Source organism: Danio rerio, chromosome 14 (genome assembly GCF_052040795.2).
Source record: "Danio rerio strain M-AB ecotype USA chromosome 14, GRCz13ab, whole genome shotgun sequence".
NCBI classification, from domain to species: Eukaryota; Metazoa; Chordata; class Actinopteri; order Cypriniformes; family Danionidae; genus Danio; species Danio rerio.
Genome location: NC_141034.1, coordinates 5,215,001 through 5,235,000, shown reverse-complemented (window position 1 = coordinate 5,235,000; position 20,000 = coordinate 5,215,001). Strand labels below are relative to the sequence as shown.

The 20,000-nt window shown below is 38.5% G+C and overlaps 2 protein-coding genes across 2 annotated transcripts in view; both read left to right on the top strand.

The window, feature by feature from the left end:
- gabra4 (gamma-aminobutyric acid type A receptor subunit alpha4) overlaps positions 1-12,796 on the top strand; it is a 75,916-nt gene extending 63,120 nt beyond the window's left edge. The window contains 1 exon segment of the mRNA NM_001017822.1: positions 11,604-12,796. Coding sequence (NP_001017822.1) covers positions 11,604-12,140 — 537 coding nt within the window. The 3' untranslated portion in view covers positions 12,141-12,796.
- guf1 (GTP binding elongation factor GUF1) overlaps positions 623-20,000 on the top strand; it is a 365,170-nt gene continuing 345,792 nt past the window's right edge. Inside the window, exon 1 of the mRNA XM_087281107.1 lies at positions 623-642. The gene's annotated coding sequence lies outside the window, so the exon portion shown is untranslated. The remainder of the gene's footprint in view (positions 643-20,000) is intronic.

Genomic DNA, 20,000 nt, shown 5'->3' with positions numbered 1-20,000 from the left:
GAATAAAAGCAGTTTTTAATTTTTTAAACACCATTTTAAGGACAAAATTATTAGCCCCTTTAATCTAACTTTTTTTTTTCGATAGTCTACAGAACAAACCATCATTATACAATAACTTGCCTAATTACCCTAACCTGCCTAGTTACCCTAATTAAACCAGTTAAGCCTTTAAAAGTCACTTTAAGCTGTATAGAAGTGTCTTGAAAAATGTCTAGTAAAATATTAATTACCTTCATCATAGCAAAGATAAAACAAATCAGTTATTAGAGATGAGTTATTAAAACTATAATGTTTAGAAATGTGTTGAAGTAATCTACTCTCTGTTGAACAGAAATTGGGGAAAAAAATAAACAGGGGTTCTAATAATTCAGGGGGGCTACTGATTTCAACTGTATGCTCATCAATACTGCATTTAAGTGAAGTTTATTCATAAACTAATTTCGGGAGGATCACGTACTTATGATTTATCACGGCCGGTCTTGCATTTGCTAATCAATATCTTTCAATCATACGAGCCCTAAGCTACTATAAATAGTCACAGTTTTCAGTTCACTTCATCTTCGTTTGGAAGAAACCCCTCTCCTCCCCTTTTCTCCTCCTTTACCTCTGATTGGGCGGCACGGTGGTCCAGTGGTTAGCACTGTGAGCCCCACAGCAAGAACACTGCCAGCCCTGGTTCCACAGGACCAGTGGGTGTTTCTGTGAGGAGTTTGTATGTTCTCCCCGTGTCCGCGTGGGTTTTCCCCGGGTTCTCCGGTTTCCTCCCACCATCCAAAGACATTCAGCATACATAACAATCAAGCTTTTATCTAACCCCTCGTGTTCCGTTAGCTACCGCAGCAGGGGAGTTCTGAGATCCACCGAGCTCAGGCTCCCCTCTCCCTCTGCCAACGGGAGGAAGCCCCGGGCTCGAGAAGCCCTTGAGCTCGGGGCTCTCTCCCGGGACAGCATGCCAAACAAGCTTTTATAAATCATCAGCTAAGTGTGAACTCTTGAATTGATTTTAAAAATACATATAAAACAGGGAACTGGAAAATATTATTTAAATGATTCACTGATCACTAATCACTGATTTATTTATTTTTTTCAACTACTCACATTTAAATAAAACTGTGCATAAACACTATTTAATTCTTTTGCTATTAGCAAAAGAAAATAGAATAAAGTGATCTCCAAAAACAACTACTTTTTGATGGTAAATAAATGTGTAAAAAGATTAAAGTTTTTTTTGTTTGCTTATTTTTTCGTTAAAATTATTTAATTGTACTCAAGTAATGTACAAATCCACAAAAACAATGCTGAAGTACAGTAATCAAGTACTTTACGCCTCTGCATCTCATTCCATGCTATGTTGAGATTTTTAATTCCGATTTGCTAGAATTAGTGTGACGAAACTGTTCAACGCACAGGTAGCAGAGCTTTTCTCATAACTACAATACTATACACTCACCGGCCACTTTATTAGGTACACCTTACTAGTACCGGGTCAGACCCCCTTTTGCTTTCAGAACTGCCTTAATCTTTCATGGCATAGATTTAACAAGGTACTGGAAATATTCCTCAGAGATTTTGGTCCATATTGAGATGATAGCATCATGCATGTGCTGCAGATTTCTTGGCTGCTTATCTATGATGTGAATCTCCCATTCCACCACATCCCAAAGCTGCTCTATTGGATTGAGATCAAGTGACTGTCGAGGCCAATTGAGTACAGTGAACTCATTGTCATGTTCAAGAAATCAGTCTGAGATTATTCGCGCATTATGACACGGCGTGTTATCCTGCTAGAAGTATTCATCAGAAGATGGGTTCACTGTGGTCATAAAGGGATGGACATGGTCAGCAATTATACTTTAGGTAGGTTGTGGCATTGACACGATGCTCAATTGGTACTAATTGGCCCAAAGTGTGCCAATAAAATATCCCCCACACCATAGCACCACCACCACAAGCCTAAACCATTGATACAAGGCAGGATGGATCCATGCTTTTATGTTGTTGATGCCAAATTCTGACCCTACCATCTGAATGTTATCGTGACCCATTAGATCAGGCAACATTTTTCCAATCTTCTATTGTCCAATTTTGGTGGGTCTGTGCCAATTGTAGCCTCAGATTTCTGTTCTTAGCTGACAGGAGTGGCACCCAGTGTGGTCTTCTGCTGCTGTAGCCCATCTGCCTCAAGGTTGGACGTGTTGTGCATTCAGAGATGCTCTTCTGCAGACCTCAGTTGTAACAAGGGGTTATTCTCTGGCGTCAACAAGGCATTTGCGCCCACAGAACTGTTGCTACAATGGATATTGTCTCTTTTTTAGACTATTCTCTGTAAACCCTACAGATTGTTGTGTGTGAAAATCCCAGTTCATCAACAGTTTCTGAAATACTCAGACCAGCCTGTCTGGCACCAACAACCATGCCACGTTCAAAGTCACTTAAATCCCCTTTCTTCCCCATTCTGATGCTCGATTTTAACTGCAGCAGATCGTTTTGACCGGTTGCTGCCATGTGATTGGCTGATTAAAAATTTGCGCTAACAAGCTGTTGGACAGGTGTACCCAATAAAGTGGCTGGTGAGTGTACATACTGGAGATGAAAAGTTGTGTATTATTTGCTTTTGGAGAAAACTAAATAACAGCTAATGTGGATTCCAGGAGGTCACTCAGCCAATCGTGTAACACCATTATCTTCGGTGTCTAGCATTCACAGTTATGACAAATGGAAGTGTCGCAGACAGTGTGTCAATCCAATTGATATAACATAAGGTCAAATTAAATTTGTTTTACGTGTTAAAATTATGGATGAAAATTTCGAATTCAGTGTGCAATAACCTTTATTCTGATTGGTCCACTGCTTTGGAGCTGACATTGTTGAGTGATGAGTGTAAATGTTTAATTGACCTAAATTGCATTGCATTAAGTGTTGTTTTAGCTTCTTTAAAATGCAGCGTGAGGTGCTGCAAATGATGAGAGATGCAAACGTAAGGGTCATACATATATATATATATATATATATATATATATATTTATTTTATTTTATTTTTATTTATTTTTTTTTTTGTCCAAATTTTAGCTTAGAAAAACAGTGGAAAGGTACCCCACTGGAATAGATAAATGTGTTCTATGCGAATGCCCCCTTACTGGTCTTGCAGCTTGCAAATAAATGGCACCATCAACAAGCGCAATTCATTCCCAGTGAATTCCCTCTTGTGTTTTTATATGCTTGATCTGAACCCATTAAAGGACATTAAGAGAAAATCCCAATATGGAGCAATTTAAGCCTGTGTGTGCTTGCTGACCGGAGAACAGCCACGGATTAATGAGCTGCCTTTAATAGGTTTCCCTGTTCCGGGAAAAAAAACGGAAGAGAAAATGTTATTTTGCTGGACAGACAGAGAGCTGAGAGCGAGAAAGCAGGCAGAAGATACAAATGATCTGGGATATGATGTAAACTCAGCTTTATGGACTCAATCCTTCTCAATCCTTGTTTCCGATTACAACATCTGTTAAGATTTCATCTGTTCAACCTGCGGACACTTTGATATTCCGTGAGGCTCTGGGAACTGTGGCTGCGTCCGAAACCGCATACTTCCATACTGCATAGTATGCTAAAATCAGTATATGAGCCAAGTAGTATGTCCGAATTCATAGAATTCGAAAAACAGTATGCGAGAAGTACCCGGATGACTAACTACTTCCGGCGAGATTCTGCAGTGTGCATCCCATGCATGCTGCGATATCCCATGATGCCCCGTGAGCGAATTCATGAATGGGAGTAAAGCTACGCAAATTACGCAGGTACGTCACGTGACTATGTCAAAATGGCGGATGTAGTACGTCCGAATTCCATTCATACTTTTCACATTCATACTGTATAGAACGTACTTTTCTAACGGCCGAGTAGTACGTTTAAATTCAAATGCAGTACGTACTAAGCAGACGGTTTCAGATGCAGCCTGTTTTTTTTGTTTGTTTTTTTTTTGTTTTTTAAGTTTTTTTTTCTCGTACAAATATGTAAACAAATCATAAATCAAGACTAAAATTTTGAATGACCTAAACTTCAAAAAAAAAAAAAAATTAAGTTAAAAATAACTAGTAACAATAAGTTAAGTAATAATTGTTAAAATAAGAAAATGTACATTTAATCTGTTAAAAAACTGTAAAAAAAAATCATTTATTTACAAAAATATTAATGTATTCATTAAATTATCTTTCTTCTAAAGTAAATGTATCTTGATTTCAAGGATTATTTAATATAATATCAGTGTGATGTGGCTGTATATCGGCACTGGTGGGAGGCGTGTGTTGCCTTAGTGTTCCACCAGTGACAAAATACAGCCATATCGCATTGCTACGAGTGTGATATTGCATTTATACAACAATTCGATGACATAATCATGTATATAAAAAAGAAAATCAAACACGGAGAGTCTCAAAAATCCTTTTGTATGAGGAACTACTTTCTTTAGCCATTCATTCACATCTGCAGCTGATGGTCAGAACAGCAGAAACCATTTGCTTAAAAACACGTCACTTGGTATTTAAAAGATTCTCTAGCATAATGTCTAAAGTGATGACAGAACAGGTGATTTTGCTCACATTGTAAGATTATAAGGCTGAATCAGTCCACAGAGATTTTGCAGTACTTGCAATCGGGAAATCACAATAATTAAAGCAGGAAAAGCCAAAGCAAAGCAGACACTACTAGATTACTATGGCAAAAATACAGCACTACAATATACAAAAGAGAGAAATCGATTTGAAATGTCACCTGTTTTATAATGATTTTATCAGCTTTTGTAGTTTGAAATACAAAAAGAAAACACTGGCTGCGTCCGAAACCACTTACTACTTAGTATGTACTGCATTTGAATTTAAGCGTACTACTCGGCCTTTAGAAAAGTAAGTTCTACAGTATTAATGTAAGAAGTATGAATGGAATTCGGATGTACTACATCCACCATTTTCATGAAGAACATTCATGAATTCTCTCCCAGGCATCATGGGATAGCGCAGTGTTTATGGGATGCGCTCTTCAGAATCTCACTGGAAGTAGTAAGTCATCCGTGTACTTCTCGCATACTGACTTTTGAAATCTATGAATTCGGACATACTACTCGGCTCACATACTGATTATAGCAAACTGTGTAGTATGGAAGTATGCGATTTCAGATGCAGCCACTGAGTTTTTCTCTCCTAACGCCCCATTCACACAGGGCTTCAGCGTCAACGCTTAACTGAAGGCATGTCTGTAGTTGGGGCTGAAACGATCGTCATAGAAGCGTCAGCCAATGAAATTCAGTCAGCAATAGGCCACTGTCTAGCTGGTGTATTTGCATACAGCGATCTGATTGGCTGACGCTTTCGTTGCCGCTTAAAAAGTTGAGCTAGTCCAACTTCTGCAGCGAGCAACGACTCTGAAGCTGCGCTGATGGATCCACACTGCTGTTCGGCAACGCCTGACGTCACCCATTCAAAGTGAATGGGAAGCTTTGATGCTGACGCCCCGTGTGAATGGGGCTTAAGGGCTTATTATGTGGTCTTTGTTGCCATCTTGTGGCAAAACCTTCTTTGCTCTGCTTAGTATAAAGGGCTGATGTCCGCCGATCGAAATTATAAATATTTAAAATAGGCACCATCCTTATAAATAAACTGCATAGTTGCGTCTAATCTACATTCTCGCCTGAAAGCCTCAAAAGTACATTATGTTGTCCAACAGCTGCAATATTCCTCAAACTGTAGTGAGTTTCTTGGTCTGCTGTCACTCTATGTGGGCGGAGTAATACACAAAAGCAAAGAGGCTGTAAGAGTGCTGTTATTGCAGAATATTGCACGGCTATCAGCCAATTAGATTCGAGAATGAGACAGAACTGTATATATATATTTGCACATACACACAAACAAACATAAGTGAAATAACGTCAAAATGTTGGTCAAAATGAAGTTGGTTTGTGTCTAAACTAATAAAATAAATAAATATCTGTCAATAGGGTAAGAAAACTATTCATTAGTTCATTCATTCATTTCATCATATTTCAAAACATATAAATGTGTATATATATATTACATATTTATCCTGTTAAAGTTAATGTATCATGATTTCAAAGATATTTCAAATATTTGTGTGGCAAAACAATACAAAGAACATTATTTATTTATCCATATAATGTTGTGTAACTTACAGTATTTAATTAACGACTGTAAATTTCAATTTCAATTCAACAATTGCAATTTAAAACTCATGTTTTCTGATTATTGTAAGATGTTTCAATGCATTTTATTTAATTAATTATAGTGTGCCACTAAATATTTGATGTTATTTCAGTTAAATATTTGTCACAGAGAGCTCTCTCTCTATTGACAGATCCTTTATATCTCTCCTCACAGCTTGCGCTAACATATTTTCCACACACCACGAGACACCAATTACACTTTGCCAACTGTTCGTTCCTCAGAGGAAACGGTGAAAAATATCCGGTTGAAACGGGGCCACCAGGTCCAGAGAGACAAAGAAGATCTCATATCACTTATAAATCAGCTTACATGTTAATCTAATGTATAAAAGGACACTCAATGTGCAATCAAACACAACTATCATCTTTATATTACTGATTTTGTGCGATTTATATTCATATGCAAACACAAATGTTCAGCTCTGTCTTTTCTGTTGATGTTTTATGGGCTGATTATGCCACATTTACTAAACAGGGCAAATTAGTATGAGAGCACAAGCCCATGAAAGCACCCATGAGAGTGGAAGGTTTTTGTGCATAAAACCAGTGCAAATTAGCTCCAAACATGCAAAGTTTATGACAATAATAGGTTAGAGGTAATTTAGCATTTATAAAGGTACAGAATAGGCTAAAGTTTGCTTTTAAGGGACAAAAATAGATGTAAACTGACCCTTCACATTGCTTAATTTAAATACGTATAGTAGGACAGCAGAATGTGTGGATATATATTAACTACTTATTTAAAATAAGCTAAATCAACACAATTCTTCGCTGTTTTTGGTACGGCTTAATTGTTATGTTCAATCCATTTAAACTTGTAAAAACAATTAGGCAAATTAAATTTATTTGTGTTGTGACCATACCTGTCAACATTGGGATGTGAAAATAAGGGATTCCCCCCATCTACACCTACCCCAACCCTTAACCCAACCATCACAGTTATTAAAGGGCCACGAAACCAGCCTGTTTCAGCAGAGTGTTTTCACACCTCTAGTTTGGAAAAAGTCAGGAAAGAGTCCAGCTCTGTAGTTATCTTCATAGAAAGATAAAAAAATATGGGAAACCTATACGGGATGATAACGATTGCAAAATATAGGAGAATCCCAGAAAAAAACGAGAGGGTTTGCAGGTATGGTTGGGACAACATGAAGGAATTGTGTGGATCCTGGTATACAGTGCTCAGTATATATATATATATATATATATATATATATATATATATATATATATATATATATATATATATATATATATATATATATATATATAGTACTCCTCACAAATCTCTCCGAGTTTACATTTAGCTTATGATTGATTATAAAGCTTGTTTGGCATGCTGTCCCGAGAAGAGAGCTCAGAGCTTATAAGTTTCTCGAGCCCAGGGCTCCCTCCTGTTTGCAAGGCGAGAGGGGAGTTTGAGCTTGGGTAGATCTCGAGAACTCTCCCCCTGTAATAAACAGATAGTGATTGCTCTTAAGAGATAACTGCTTACTAGCATGTCTATGGTGCTGATCTGGATTAGTCAATTAACTTAAATTGCATGTTTTTGGACGGTGGGAGGAAACCAGGGGGCCCGTGTGTAATTTGCATATATTTCTATGTATAAGAATTCTATAAGGCTTTGAAAACATGCCAGCTTTTTTGTAATTTCATAAAGAAATATTGTCATATAATGTCATATTTGTTTTACTCAAACACGCATAGCTGTACTGTATATCATAAATCCAGAGAAAATGTTTGTTAATGTTTTCCATATTGGTGTAATTACAGAAGACAGAGAGTTTCAGCTAATGTGTTTCAGTTATCATTACTGGGATGGAAAACTCATCAAAATACACTCAAAAACAGGAACTCACAATCCCTTTACAATCTCCCTCAATGATATCATTCATAAACACTCATGCACGCATTCACACATTATGGTGGTTTATGCGGAGTCTTTATAGTCTTTATGTATTTTATACTATATATATATATATATATATATATATATATATATATATATATATATATATATATATATACCGGCGAAATACGAAATATTCCTTAGGGATTTTGGTCCATATTAAGGGGTCCATACATGTATTAGACTACAGTGAACTATATATACACACTGCTTGCATATATATTATGTCAAAACACAATTTTATTTTGGATGCAATTAATCATGAGTAATCTTTTCCCAACGCACACACACACACACACACAAACATTATATGGCCTTACCCCACCCCTAATGGCATTTTTTTTTAAATATCAAAAGCATTTTTAAAGTGTTTTGAATTATGAGGACACATGGAAAGTCCTCATAAACCACATTAACATTTATACCCAAGTCAAATCAATAGCTATGACTCCTTCCGCCTATTTTTATGTGCATTTTGCATGTGCGCATAAAAAAAACTGGTTGATTGAAACGCCAAGATGCGCATAAATTTAGAAAATGCACATAAAAAATGTATGCACATAACTGAGTAGGATAAACTTTTTATTCGAAAAGAAAAGATGCGCATAAACTGCGATGGAAACACTTTTACCGCATAAAACTCCAGCATGCGTATTTAAAAAAGTCATGTGATTTTGTTATAAGAGCATTTGATGATTAAAATGTGTTTGAATGGACAAACCGTCAGACTGAACACACCGTAAAACATCTGTAATTTTGTTTTGGCCATTCTAAAATGCTTTACTGTTTCAGTATCAGTGTTGTTAAATTATTAATGACCTGCAGAATCAAGAGCGTCTGTGCTCCGCATCTGGCACCTTCAAACGCCACCACGTGTTCAGTGTCAGGATTGCCTTCTGAGGCGCAAGTCATTTATTAGATGAAGTAAAGATTGACGCAGCTTCTCCTACTGCAGCAGTTTCAGCTTTTACTGTTTATATTCGGCGCCAGTTAATCAGGAAGTGACGATTTTGTTCGCTTTGACTTGTTGGATGGAAACACTGCTTAATTTGCACGTCTTTTATGCGATAACCCAGTTTTAAGCATAAAGTTCTTTCGCATTTTTAGATGGAATCATAGCTAATGTCATAATACAAATTTGTGTCCTCATAAACCATTATTACTTATACACACACTTGTACAGCTATCTTTATGGGGACTTCCCATAAATGTACTGGTTTTACTCTGCCCTACACCTAAACCAACCCTCGAAAGAGATGATCTGCATGCTGACATTTTCAAAATGCTTCATCTGCTGTGATTTATGAGTTGTTTTCCACATGGGGACCTAAAAATGCTCATCAAGGTCAAAGTTGACTGGTGATGCTCTACTTTGACGAATACATGATAGACTTGTCCTCTTGTCCTTGTTGTTTATGTGTAAAAAGCTGTTTCTAGAAAAGCTCCTCCTCCTCCACACACACACACACACACACACTCCCACAGACAGCACTCCATCTGATCTGAAAAGCTCAGCGATGGTGACGTCTGTTCAGACACGTGCTCACAGCATGACGCTCTCCGCTCGCAAACTCACGGCTCATTTAAAGGCCATCAACAGATATTTTATTCATGCAAAAGAAAGGCTTCGTTGTTTGGGCTGCGGTGAAATGTTTGTGAATGCGCTCTGTCAGAGAATGTTGTGAAACTATTATTTTGAACTGAAATTCATGTTACATTATGTTTTAGTAGATTTATTTTGTTATTATTATAAGTTATTATTAACTTATTTTGTTATTAAAGCTGTTATTATTTATTATCTTTTAAAGCTGCTGTCATCAATCACTTCAAGTTCAAAATGTACTGTAAACTGGGTTGCCAGATCCTAGAAAATATCCCAGAACTCAAAACGCACCCAAGAGAAATTAAAAGTAGCCAATTTTTTTTCCTTCATCCAGAGTTGCTGGAGTCCAACAAAGGGAACTGTTTATCATATTTTCTCTGATATTTTGTAATACATGCAGTATACTTGTAGATAACTAGGGGTGCAACAAAACAGACTTCTCACGGTTCAGTTTTAGGGGTCACGGTCTCGGTTCGGTTTGTTATGTTTGGTTTGGAAAGTGTCCCTATAACTTTTGTGCACACTAATGGGACATTTAATCACAGGGAGCCTTGTTTCAGCTCATGGACATACATTCTAACATGAAGAGCATTTAGAGAGTAGTTAAAAGAAAGAACATTCAAAATGATTAGGCCTCCTTTTATTCTTTTTCAAATCTTTTCTAAATAATGTTTAACAGAGCAAGGAATTTTTCACAGTATGTCCTATAATGTTATTTATTTTGGAGAAAGTCTTTTTTGTTTTATTTCGGCTAGAATAAAAGCAGTTTTAATTTTTTTTTTTCTTCCATTTCTTGGGTCCAAATAATCTGAAAATGAGCGCTTTTGACTTCTCCCTCAGCCTCCCGCTGGCCTGCAGGTAACCACGCTAGTGAATGCTGCTCTCTCATTGGCTGTAGTTGATCTCTGATATTATTATTAGTCATAACTCATTTCACAAGGCAGGATTTGAATCGCCGACAGCTTCAGATGTTTAGCACGCCAAATATCTGACAGGCATCGGCAACTCATTGGCGATTCGTATCTTTGATAGTTTACACTATGTGATTGTCACGTGAACAAGCACCGATTTATCTGTGATTTCAGGTATTGTCAGAAATTTCTCAAAACCTGTAGGCAAGTCAAAATCGTGGCTAAAATCATGCAGTCTTAAATCGGCATTAGGTAACTAATTATTTTTATTGGAACTTCAACTTTGCTTTGGCTTAGTCTCTATTTCCAGACATCCCAAGTCTCCCGAAAGTATATGCATATGCATAGAGACTCCTGGATGCCCAAAAACAAATGATAATCTCCTGGAAACCCCCCTACCACCCCTCTCTCTCTTCAAATACGTTGCGCACCTCAAACCCCCCAAGCCCCACTCTTCAGATACGTTCCGTAAGACCACCTTCCCTCCCTGCCCCCAATTTCCGTCAAATTATCTATGTCCCCCTGCCGGAAATGACTTTTCCCAACTTGGGATGTCTGTATTTCGGAGGTCCACACAGCGGAATAAACCACCAACTATTCCAGCATATGTTTTACACAGGTGATGTCCTTCCAGCCGCAACACAGTACTGGGAAACACCCATACACACTCATACACACACATATATCATACACTACAGCCAAATAGGTTCATCCAATTCATCTACACTGCATGTCTTTGGACTGTGGGGGAAACCAGAGCACCCGGAATTGCCAACAGAAATGCCATACGGTCCAGCCGAGATTCGAACAGGCAACCTTCTTGCTGTGAAGCTAACCACTGAGCCACTGTGCCGCCCATTGCAACTTTAGATGCATTATGCTGACAGTAATAGTGATCTTTGATTTGCTTTTGTGCACTACATTAATGTTTTTTTTTTCTCTTCTACCCAACAGCAAAACTCGGACACCAACGGCAACCTGCGGAAACGTGTCAACTCCAACATTCAGCCTCAAGCAGAGTCCAAGAAAACCCAAAGAACCGAAGCCCCAAGCAAAAGCGGCGCATCCTCGTCCAAACCAACTCTGACCAGCCAATCATCTTCCACCTCAGAAGGTACCAGCAGTTTCTCCAGCCAATCGCGTCTTAGCCCCAGTTCCGCCAGCCAATCGAATGCAGCCGCTTCCTCCTCCTCTGCCTCAAAGACCACGCCTCCGGCTCCACCCTCTACACCCACAGTTCCTGACAAACCATCGCCCGGGACGACCCCCGCAGGCTCCGCCCCTCTTCACCACCTCCTCGGGCCTAAATTAGAGAATATCAAAAAGAAAGAAGCAAAGGCTCAACCTCAGCCTGCCGCCCCTGCCACTGGAGGAGCCAGCAAGATCGACGAATATGCACGCATTTTATTCCCAGTGTCCTTCGGGGCGTTTAACATGGTGTACTGGGTGGTTTACTTATCCAAAGACACCATGGAGGCCAAGGGAGCCTAACAAGCTTGGATGTTTGTACCCTTTTTTTTTTTTCTACAACAATGATATCTTAAGGATTACGTCAACTGTTGTTCCAAGCAATTCCAATTATATCACGGCAGACGAAACTGGATATTGAAAATGTACTTTTTTTTGGATTATCAAAAGGGCCGTACACAAGATTAAGCATGTGGATATATTATACTAAGTAAAAATCGTTTAATTAATACAAACAGAAATACTATCCAAGCAATCTCTCACTGGAATGAATCTTAGACTTCTTTGTTGTCTGTTCGAAGAGCCATATTTCCAGTCTGTCCTGTTTATCGCTGGACACACTGAAGAAGAAACAATACAACTGAATGGAAAAACCAATACCAGGGGTCTGTTCAGTCTATTTTTATATTGAGACCCTTCCAGAGGAATCCTTCATCGGGAAACCCAACGGATTTGAACTGATCTGCCAAGAAGACGTATTTCTGACGTAATACGCAACATATTTCTTTCGTAATTTCAAACCGCGTCACGATGTATGTAAACTATCAGGCATGAATGGCATATCTATGCTGCGATCTCTCCCTGAGAGCAAATGTTGGAACGGAGCAAGTCCTGATTGCTGAATAACATATGCATGTCTTTTATTTTTTAAAGAGACTTAAAAACGAAAAAAAAAAAAAGAAACTGTCGTTTTAGATTAAGTCGTTAAAGCACAAACGATGCATTTTTTTCTCTCTTTGTTTTTAAAGTTGAATGGCTTGATTTTAGTTTAGTTCCATTGGGGTTTCGTTTTATTACTATTATTATTATTATTATTATTATTATTATTATTGGAGTATATTTTTGTCTTATAGCTGATACATTCTTCACATTCTCCTCACGTGTGACACAAGCGAATGAAGCACATGCCGCACATGGTCCAGATGGTTCTGGAGTCGTTTACAACAGTCAGAGGGTCAAACAGACTGATGTTGTCATAGAAAAACTGCAGGACGATGACAAAAATCTCCACCAATCTTCATAGGGCTGTTTATTATTTGTATGTATACCTAAATAACGATAGTTCGAGGTCTTCATTACCCACCAGTCATTGATTGTCATAAAAAGTCAATGCTTAAGGAATAGATTTGATGTCAAAGTCGAGAAAATGACAAATAATAAGCACCACATGAGATGACTTTCAAAGGTGTATGCTAGCTTTGTGTGAGAGAGTGAATATCGGGGCACTTACATGACAGTTTTGAACTAAAAGTGGAAAACTTTTTACGTGCTCTGTCCATAAAAATAGCATTTTGGGGACTTGGAAATGGTAACTTTTTGAAAAGGGTTTTTAAGTCTAGGTTTTTTCAAACAATACCACCATGTAAACCATAAAAAATAGAGATTACAACTTTTATCCATGTGCTATTACTTGACAACCAAAACAACAATGGTAGACTAGAGCAGTGGTTCTCAAAGTAGGGGTCGGGACCCCCTGGGGGGTCGCGGGACAATGAGAGGGGGTTGCTTGGTGATTCACAAAAATCTAATAAATTTGAATAAACTTTTATGATTACCATTGTTAATCCATAACCTACAGAAGATAAAAAATAGCTACATAAAAATTAAATATCCAAAAAAAAAAGCCATCAGCCTTTGTTTTTTTATTATTATTATTTTTTTTTTTTACATTGATTGCAACTCTTAGGATTTTTACATTAGATTAATGACAAAGCAATAGCGTCAGTGCACCAGATTTTACAGCACTAGCTAAACTTTCTGACACCGTTACAGAACTCGCGTACATTTAAAATACATACAGGACACTAAACATGGAGGATGATGTGTAAGTGGCAGTCTCCAAATTTAAACCAAGAAAAGACTTGGGATGTAACTTAAATATTGTGCCCACCAGTCTAATTAGATGAGTTAATATAAAGTAATAATAATATAAATGATATGGGACTGTTGCACTTTTTTGTGTTGTCAATATACTTGTGTTTATATAGGCTGATTGGTTTGTGTGAGTGTTGTGTGCAACGTTTGTATGATTATAACCACTTATGAAAATAGTGGGGGTCGCGAGTCATTGGCATTGTTATTTTGGGGGTCCCGGGCTGAAAAGTTTAAGAACCCCTGGACTAGAGGACTCTCACTGTGTTCCATCTTTAAAGGCTCATCCCTATGCCCTAATCCTAGTAAATATTCACCCTCCAAGACTGAAGTGTCCATCAATTGTGCTTTTCAAAATCTTTCATTTCAAACAGCCCTGCAAAGTGGCCATTTTTGAGCACTTTGGTTTGGAACGACACTTCAATATGGCAGCCATGATTGTTTTTATTCCAAAGTGCCATTCTGAGGGTGACTTATGATTGGAACACACCATGTTTTTTTATTTTAGTTTAGTTTTTTGATGAAATCATCATCTCCTAGACTTTTTTTCAGCTTTTAGCACTTTGTTGTCATGTAAATGTACCCTTACTCCTTTTCCTCCATTGACTTAAATAGGATTTGACAAGGTAATCAAATAAATAAGAGTTTCAATGGATTTGTTTTATCACACAGAGCTCTTGTATGACTCCAGAAGCATATTTTAGAGCAGTGGTCCCCAACCACCGGAACATTTGGTACCGGGCCACATAAGAAATCATAAATTATTTCTGTAGAAAACATTCCCCCCGCGGCTTGGTTTCTTCCACTCACCCCCGCCATCTCACGTGAAATGGACTATGCCAAAATCCACCATGGAGCGGGAAGAATGATCGCTGGAATATAGCTCAGCGGTGGTTGTTGATAGTTTAAAGTTATAGAACCGGTATTATAGAGTCCAAATCAGCAGAGCATTTAAGGATTGTGCATATATGTTTTTGTGCATCGCTAAGTAAGAACCCGAAATCATTGCAATATGTATCTATATGGAGTTTCACATAATCATACTCATTAGGGCTATAACATGCCAATGCATACATTTAATTCGGCTGCACGGTTGTATTATTGTTAATCCCTGCTGAAAAATCCAGCTTAAACCAGCCTAGGCTGGTTGGCTGGTTTTAGCTGGTCGACCAGGCTGGTTTTAGAGGGGTTTTGGCTATTTCCAGGCTGGTTTCCAGCCATTTCCAGCCTGGTCTTAGCTGGTCAGGCTGGGAGATGACCAGCTAAAACCAGCTTGACCAGCCTAGCCAGGCTGGGAGCCCAGCCAAAACCAGCTATGTCCAGCTTAAACCAGGCTGGTCAAGCTGGTTTTAGCTGGATTTAGCTGGTCATTTTCCAGCCTGACCAGCTAAGACCAGGCTGGAAATGGCTGGAAACCAGCCTGGAAATGGCCAAAACCCCTCTAAAACCAGCCTGGTTGACCAGCTAAAACCAGCCAACCAGCCTAGGCTGGTTTAAGCTGGATATTTCAGCAGGGTAGGTTCGTCAATTGAAATGTTTGGCACAGATGTTATGTATTTGATGCATATAAACCTTGAATGAAACATAATCAGACTGCGATAGGGTCTATGCACTGAGTTGTTCATGATTAACCTGGATGCACGAGCGCAGCAGCTGTGTTCACGTAAAGACAACCCCCCCCTCACACTCTCCCCCGGCCCACACCGGTCCGTTGTAAAATTGACAATCGTTGACTGGTCCGCGTTGATAAAAAGCTTGGGGACCACTGCTTTAGAGCTGTATTTTGGAGCTTGACATCACTTTACTAAATGAAGGTGCCAAAATATGGGGGTTTTCTTTTCAGTGATGCCACAGAGGAACTATTTATTTTCAAATTCTAAAATAACTTTTTAGTGTATTTTTGTTAGTTTTTTTTTTGAGGATGACAAGCCTTTTTATAATCTAATGCATCTTTATTCCATTCCTTAGAACCTTTTGTGCATTGAAAGGTTTTCTTTAATGTTAATAGCCATTCACAAAACCACAGATCCAACAAAGAATGTCTTTTTTTCCTTTTCATTGTATGGAAAGATTAAGAAAAACGAGAGGAGGAAAATGTCTGTAGTTTGTGTTCCAAAGTAGGAAGAAATGCTGGGTTCAGACGATGTGATGTTTGTGTCTGTTATGGTAGTCAAACAAAAAAACAAGCTAGTGTTTCTGTCAGGACGTCCCAGAGGCTGCATTGATTGTTATGTATTACTGACAGACTCTACATGAGACAAACTGACTGATTCTTCTGTCCTGATGCCATTGTTGCTCACTTAAAGGGATAGTTCACCCCAAAAAAATGACAAATCGCTTACTATTTGCGTACCCTCAAGTGGTTTCAAACATTTATGAGTTTCTTTCTTCTGATGAACATAAAAGACGTTCTGAAGAAAGCTGAAAACCCTTGACTTCCATTTTAAGAAAAGCAGATGCTGTGAAAGCCAGGTTTTCAGCTTTCTACAAAATATCTCCTTTTGTGTGTTTTTTATTTATGAGTACTTTATAAAACAGGGTTTCCGCAGGGTCCTAAAAAGTCTTAAATTCGCTGTTCTAGGTCCTAGTTATTTTTGCACAGGTCTTTTTTTTCTTTTCTTTTTTATGATTATTTATTTATTGCAGAACAAAGCCAGCATACATAGCTAGCAACAACTATATACTAGACAGGGTTTGCATTACATGAAAATACATAAAGAAAATACAAATAATAATAATAACAGTAAAATAAAGACAATAAAATAATAAATAAATAACAATACACAGAGAAAGAAAAGCTCTGGGGTGAGAATTAATTAGTTATTATATAAGACATTTTCTCAATAAAATCAGACCATGCTTTGATTATGGGGTTTAGCTCTGTTAATTCTTGCAGTGAAACGTTCCAACAGTTCTATACTTTTTAGTTCAATAAGCCACTTTTTATCTGCTGGGAATGAGGGTTCATGCCATATTTTAAATATAACCTTCTTGGCTGCAGTTAGTGCAGTATGAAATATCCTGCGTTGTGAAGTGTTTAGGTTTAGATCATAATCATCATTCAATAAACAGATATTAGGGTAGACTATTTGGGAATGAACATCTCACATAATTCTGAAATAGTTTGGAATACCTTATCCCAAAATGTACTGACATGCGGACGTTTCTGGAGACCGCGGAATACGTCCTGGCGGTTACGTACGGCTGCAGTTTTTGTTTTTGCGAATCCACAAGAGGCCGCTGTTGTGTGCTTTTTCGCACCTCAGATGCCTCTCGTGAGTGCGGTTCGCGCCCGCGCTGTTCTCGCGTGAACCCACCGGAGGCAGCTGTCCGACTGACCGGATGATTGACTGCGCGACCGGCCAATCGGCCACCCTCCTCCTTCCCTGAACACAACCAATTTTACCGATCGACCCGCCCGCCCGCCCACTTCCCTAAACCCGAGCAACAGTTTACAAAAGCCGTCCAAAAAAAAATTAAAAGCCCCGATTAATTTTTTTATTTATTTATTTTTTATTTTATTTTTTGTTTTCTACCGCGTTTTCGGATTTCACCGCGTTCTTACCCTGTCACGAAACTCGTTCACTTAATTTTTGGGATTCTGTTTTTGCCTTACCTGATTGATGGAACCACTCTTCCCCGGACTCAAAACCGGTCGCCGTGGTCGACTCCACTCTGCATATCGAGCCTGCCGACGTACACGGTGAGCTGAGTGGACAAACGGGTTGCAGCGGGAAAGCCCTCCACAAGGAGGTAAGGCAAGCGCGAAAGGGAACAGCGTCACACCGCCACGCAGCGTTCGCTTGAAAAAAATTAATGCAGCCGTACGTAGCCCCCGGGACGTATTCCGCTGTCTCCAGAAACGTCCGCGGGACTACGTTTTCAGAATGAGCTTGGGTTGTGTTTAACTGGTGCCATGAACTGAAGCCTTGGAGGACACTTGAGCATATTACTCTTACAGAGATTGTGCCTAATTGATGCCTAATTTACTTTTAAATGTTTAAATTAAACTTACTGAATGATATTAAAGTGATGTTTACACCATTTCTGCATTTTGAAATCTCGGCAACAGCTGGAGGTTTGTTGTCCACAGCATGTTGCTGCAGTGTTTACAGTGCTGGTCCTACACTTGCGGGTTTCTTCCCACCGCAGCCTCGCTTTGGTTCTTTAAAATGGCGGCCGCATGAAATAAGCGTATGGTCTTAAAAAGGTCCTAAAATTTGATCTTATGATTTCTGCAGAAACCCTGATAAAGGTTTGAAACAAGTAATAAGGGAGTAAATTGTAGGATTTTCATTGTATGGTGAACTATCTCTTAAACACCAAAACGAAATGTTGCCAGATATGTTGTAGTCTGAATACAGTATAATTCATGGGGTTTGAAAACACATCCTGTAAAGGGGAGTTTGTCTGTCTGTGAACTATCCCTTTAAGGTTTGATTCGCTGGAGAGTTGATTCTTTACTGTTCAGAATTGACCTTAAGCAGGTCGCACACCAGAAGCGCCGCTCGGCACCGCGACACGGCGCGCACATGACAGTTTAAAGGATCACACACCAGACGCGCACATTCGAATGATACTTAACATGAAACTAGTCAGATGGCGCTCTGTGGCGCGGCTGAAAAATGAACTGTGCTCTGAGCCGTGGCCGGGCGCAGCAGACAGCAGTTGACTTGCGGCTCCGGTGTGTGTATCCTGATAGAAACCTATGTTTAAAATTCTTAAATGCATGGCGCTGCGCGGCACGCCGTCGAGCGGCGCTTCTGGTGTGCGACCTGCTTTAGGAAGCAGGTTTCCAATAGATTCATTCCGTTGTTCTGTTCAAATACAGCATATGTTATACCATACAGTATATAGCACACATTTTGTTTGATTTGATCAAATCTATACAATTAATTAAATGATTCTTTGATTAATTAGAGCAAATGAGCATGTGTATTCTTAAATGTGAGCTCTGTACACGCATACATGAATATGGATGCATTGTGCGTGTATGCATGTGTATGTGTGTGTGTGAGAGAGAAAGATGCTGGAAAAAGACAGAGTGACCAGAATTCAATCTATTATTCTCCATGTTAACGAGGCAGCAGAGTTCATCTAATGAATCATTTACATTGCTTTCACCTCATTATGATGTTTCCAACACAAATGTATTGGTCATAGGGAATAACTGAATAACCTTATGAATAGTGTTTAATAAATATAGGCCTAGTATATACTGTATGTTGCTTATTTAAAAACTTCCAGAGCCCGAAGAGGTCATTATCATCATTTTTTTTTATTTCCAATTTGCTTTGTCATGATGTGGACTTGTTTTCTCTTGGATTTCTAAGTGTGTATGATGTTTTTTTAACAGCACAGTAGCTGACCTTTTGTTCATAGGTTATCATTGAAACAAATTAAAAAATCAAAATTTGTAGTGGTTCGTTTGTAGTAAGAATATGATTTGAACTGAAACAGACCCAACCTCAAAAAAGTACTGCACCTTTTGGAGTAATCCAGCTGCCATAGACCGATGTGCTGTGCATTATGGGATATGAAGGAAAATATTTGTTGACAGCGCTTTACCAACAGAGAGAGAGAGAGGAAAACATTACCTGATGGATCATTGGTAATATTTCCGCAAGATGACCATGTCGCAGTTTAGATAAATTAATTCACACCTCCTCCTATAGTGACGTGCGATTCATTAAAACATTGTTTTCCAGCCCCGGCCACACTTCATACTCAAAATGCTTTTTCTTTCCTTCTGTCCTTCTTTCTTTCTTTCTTTCTTTCTTTCTTTCTTTCTTTCTTTCTTTCTTTCTTTCTTTCTTTCTTTCTTTCTTTCTTTCTTTCTTTCTTTCTTTCTTTCTTTCCTTCCTTCCTTCCTTCCTTCCTTCCTTTCTTCCTTTCTTTCTTTCTTTCTTTATTTCTTTTTTCTTTCCTTCTTTCTTTCTTCATTACTTACTTTCTTTCTTTATTTCTTTTTTTCTTTCCTTCTTTCTTTCTTTCTTTCTTTTTTTCTTTCTT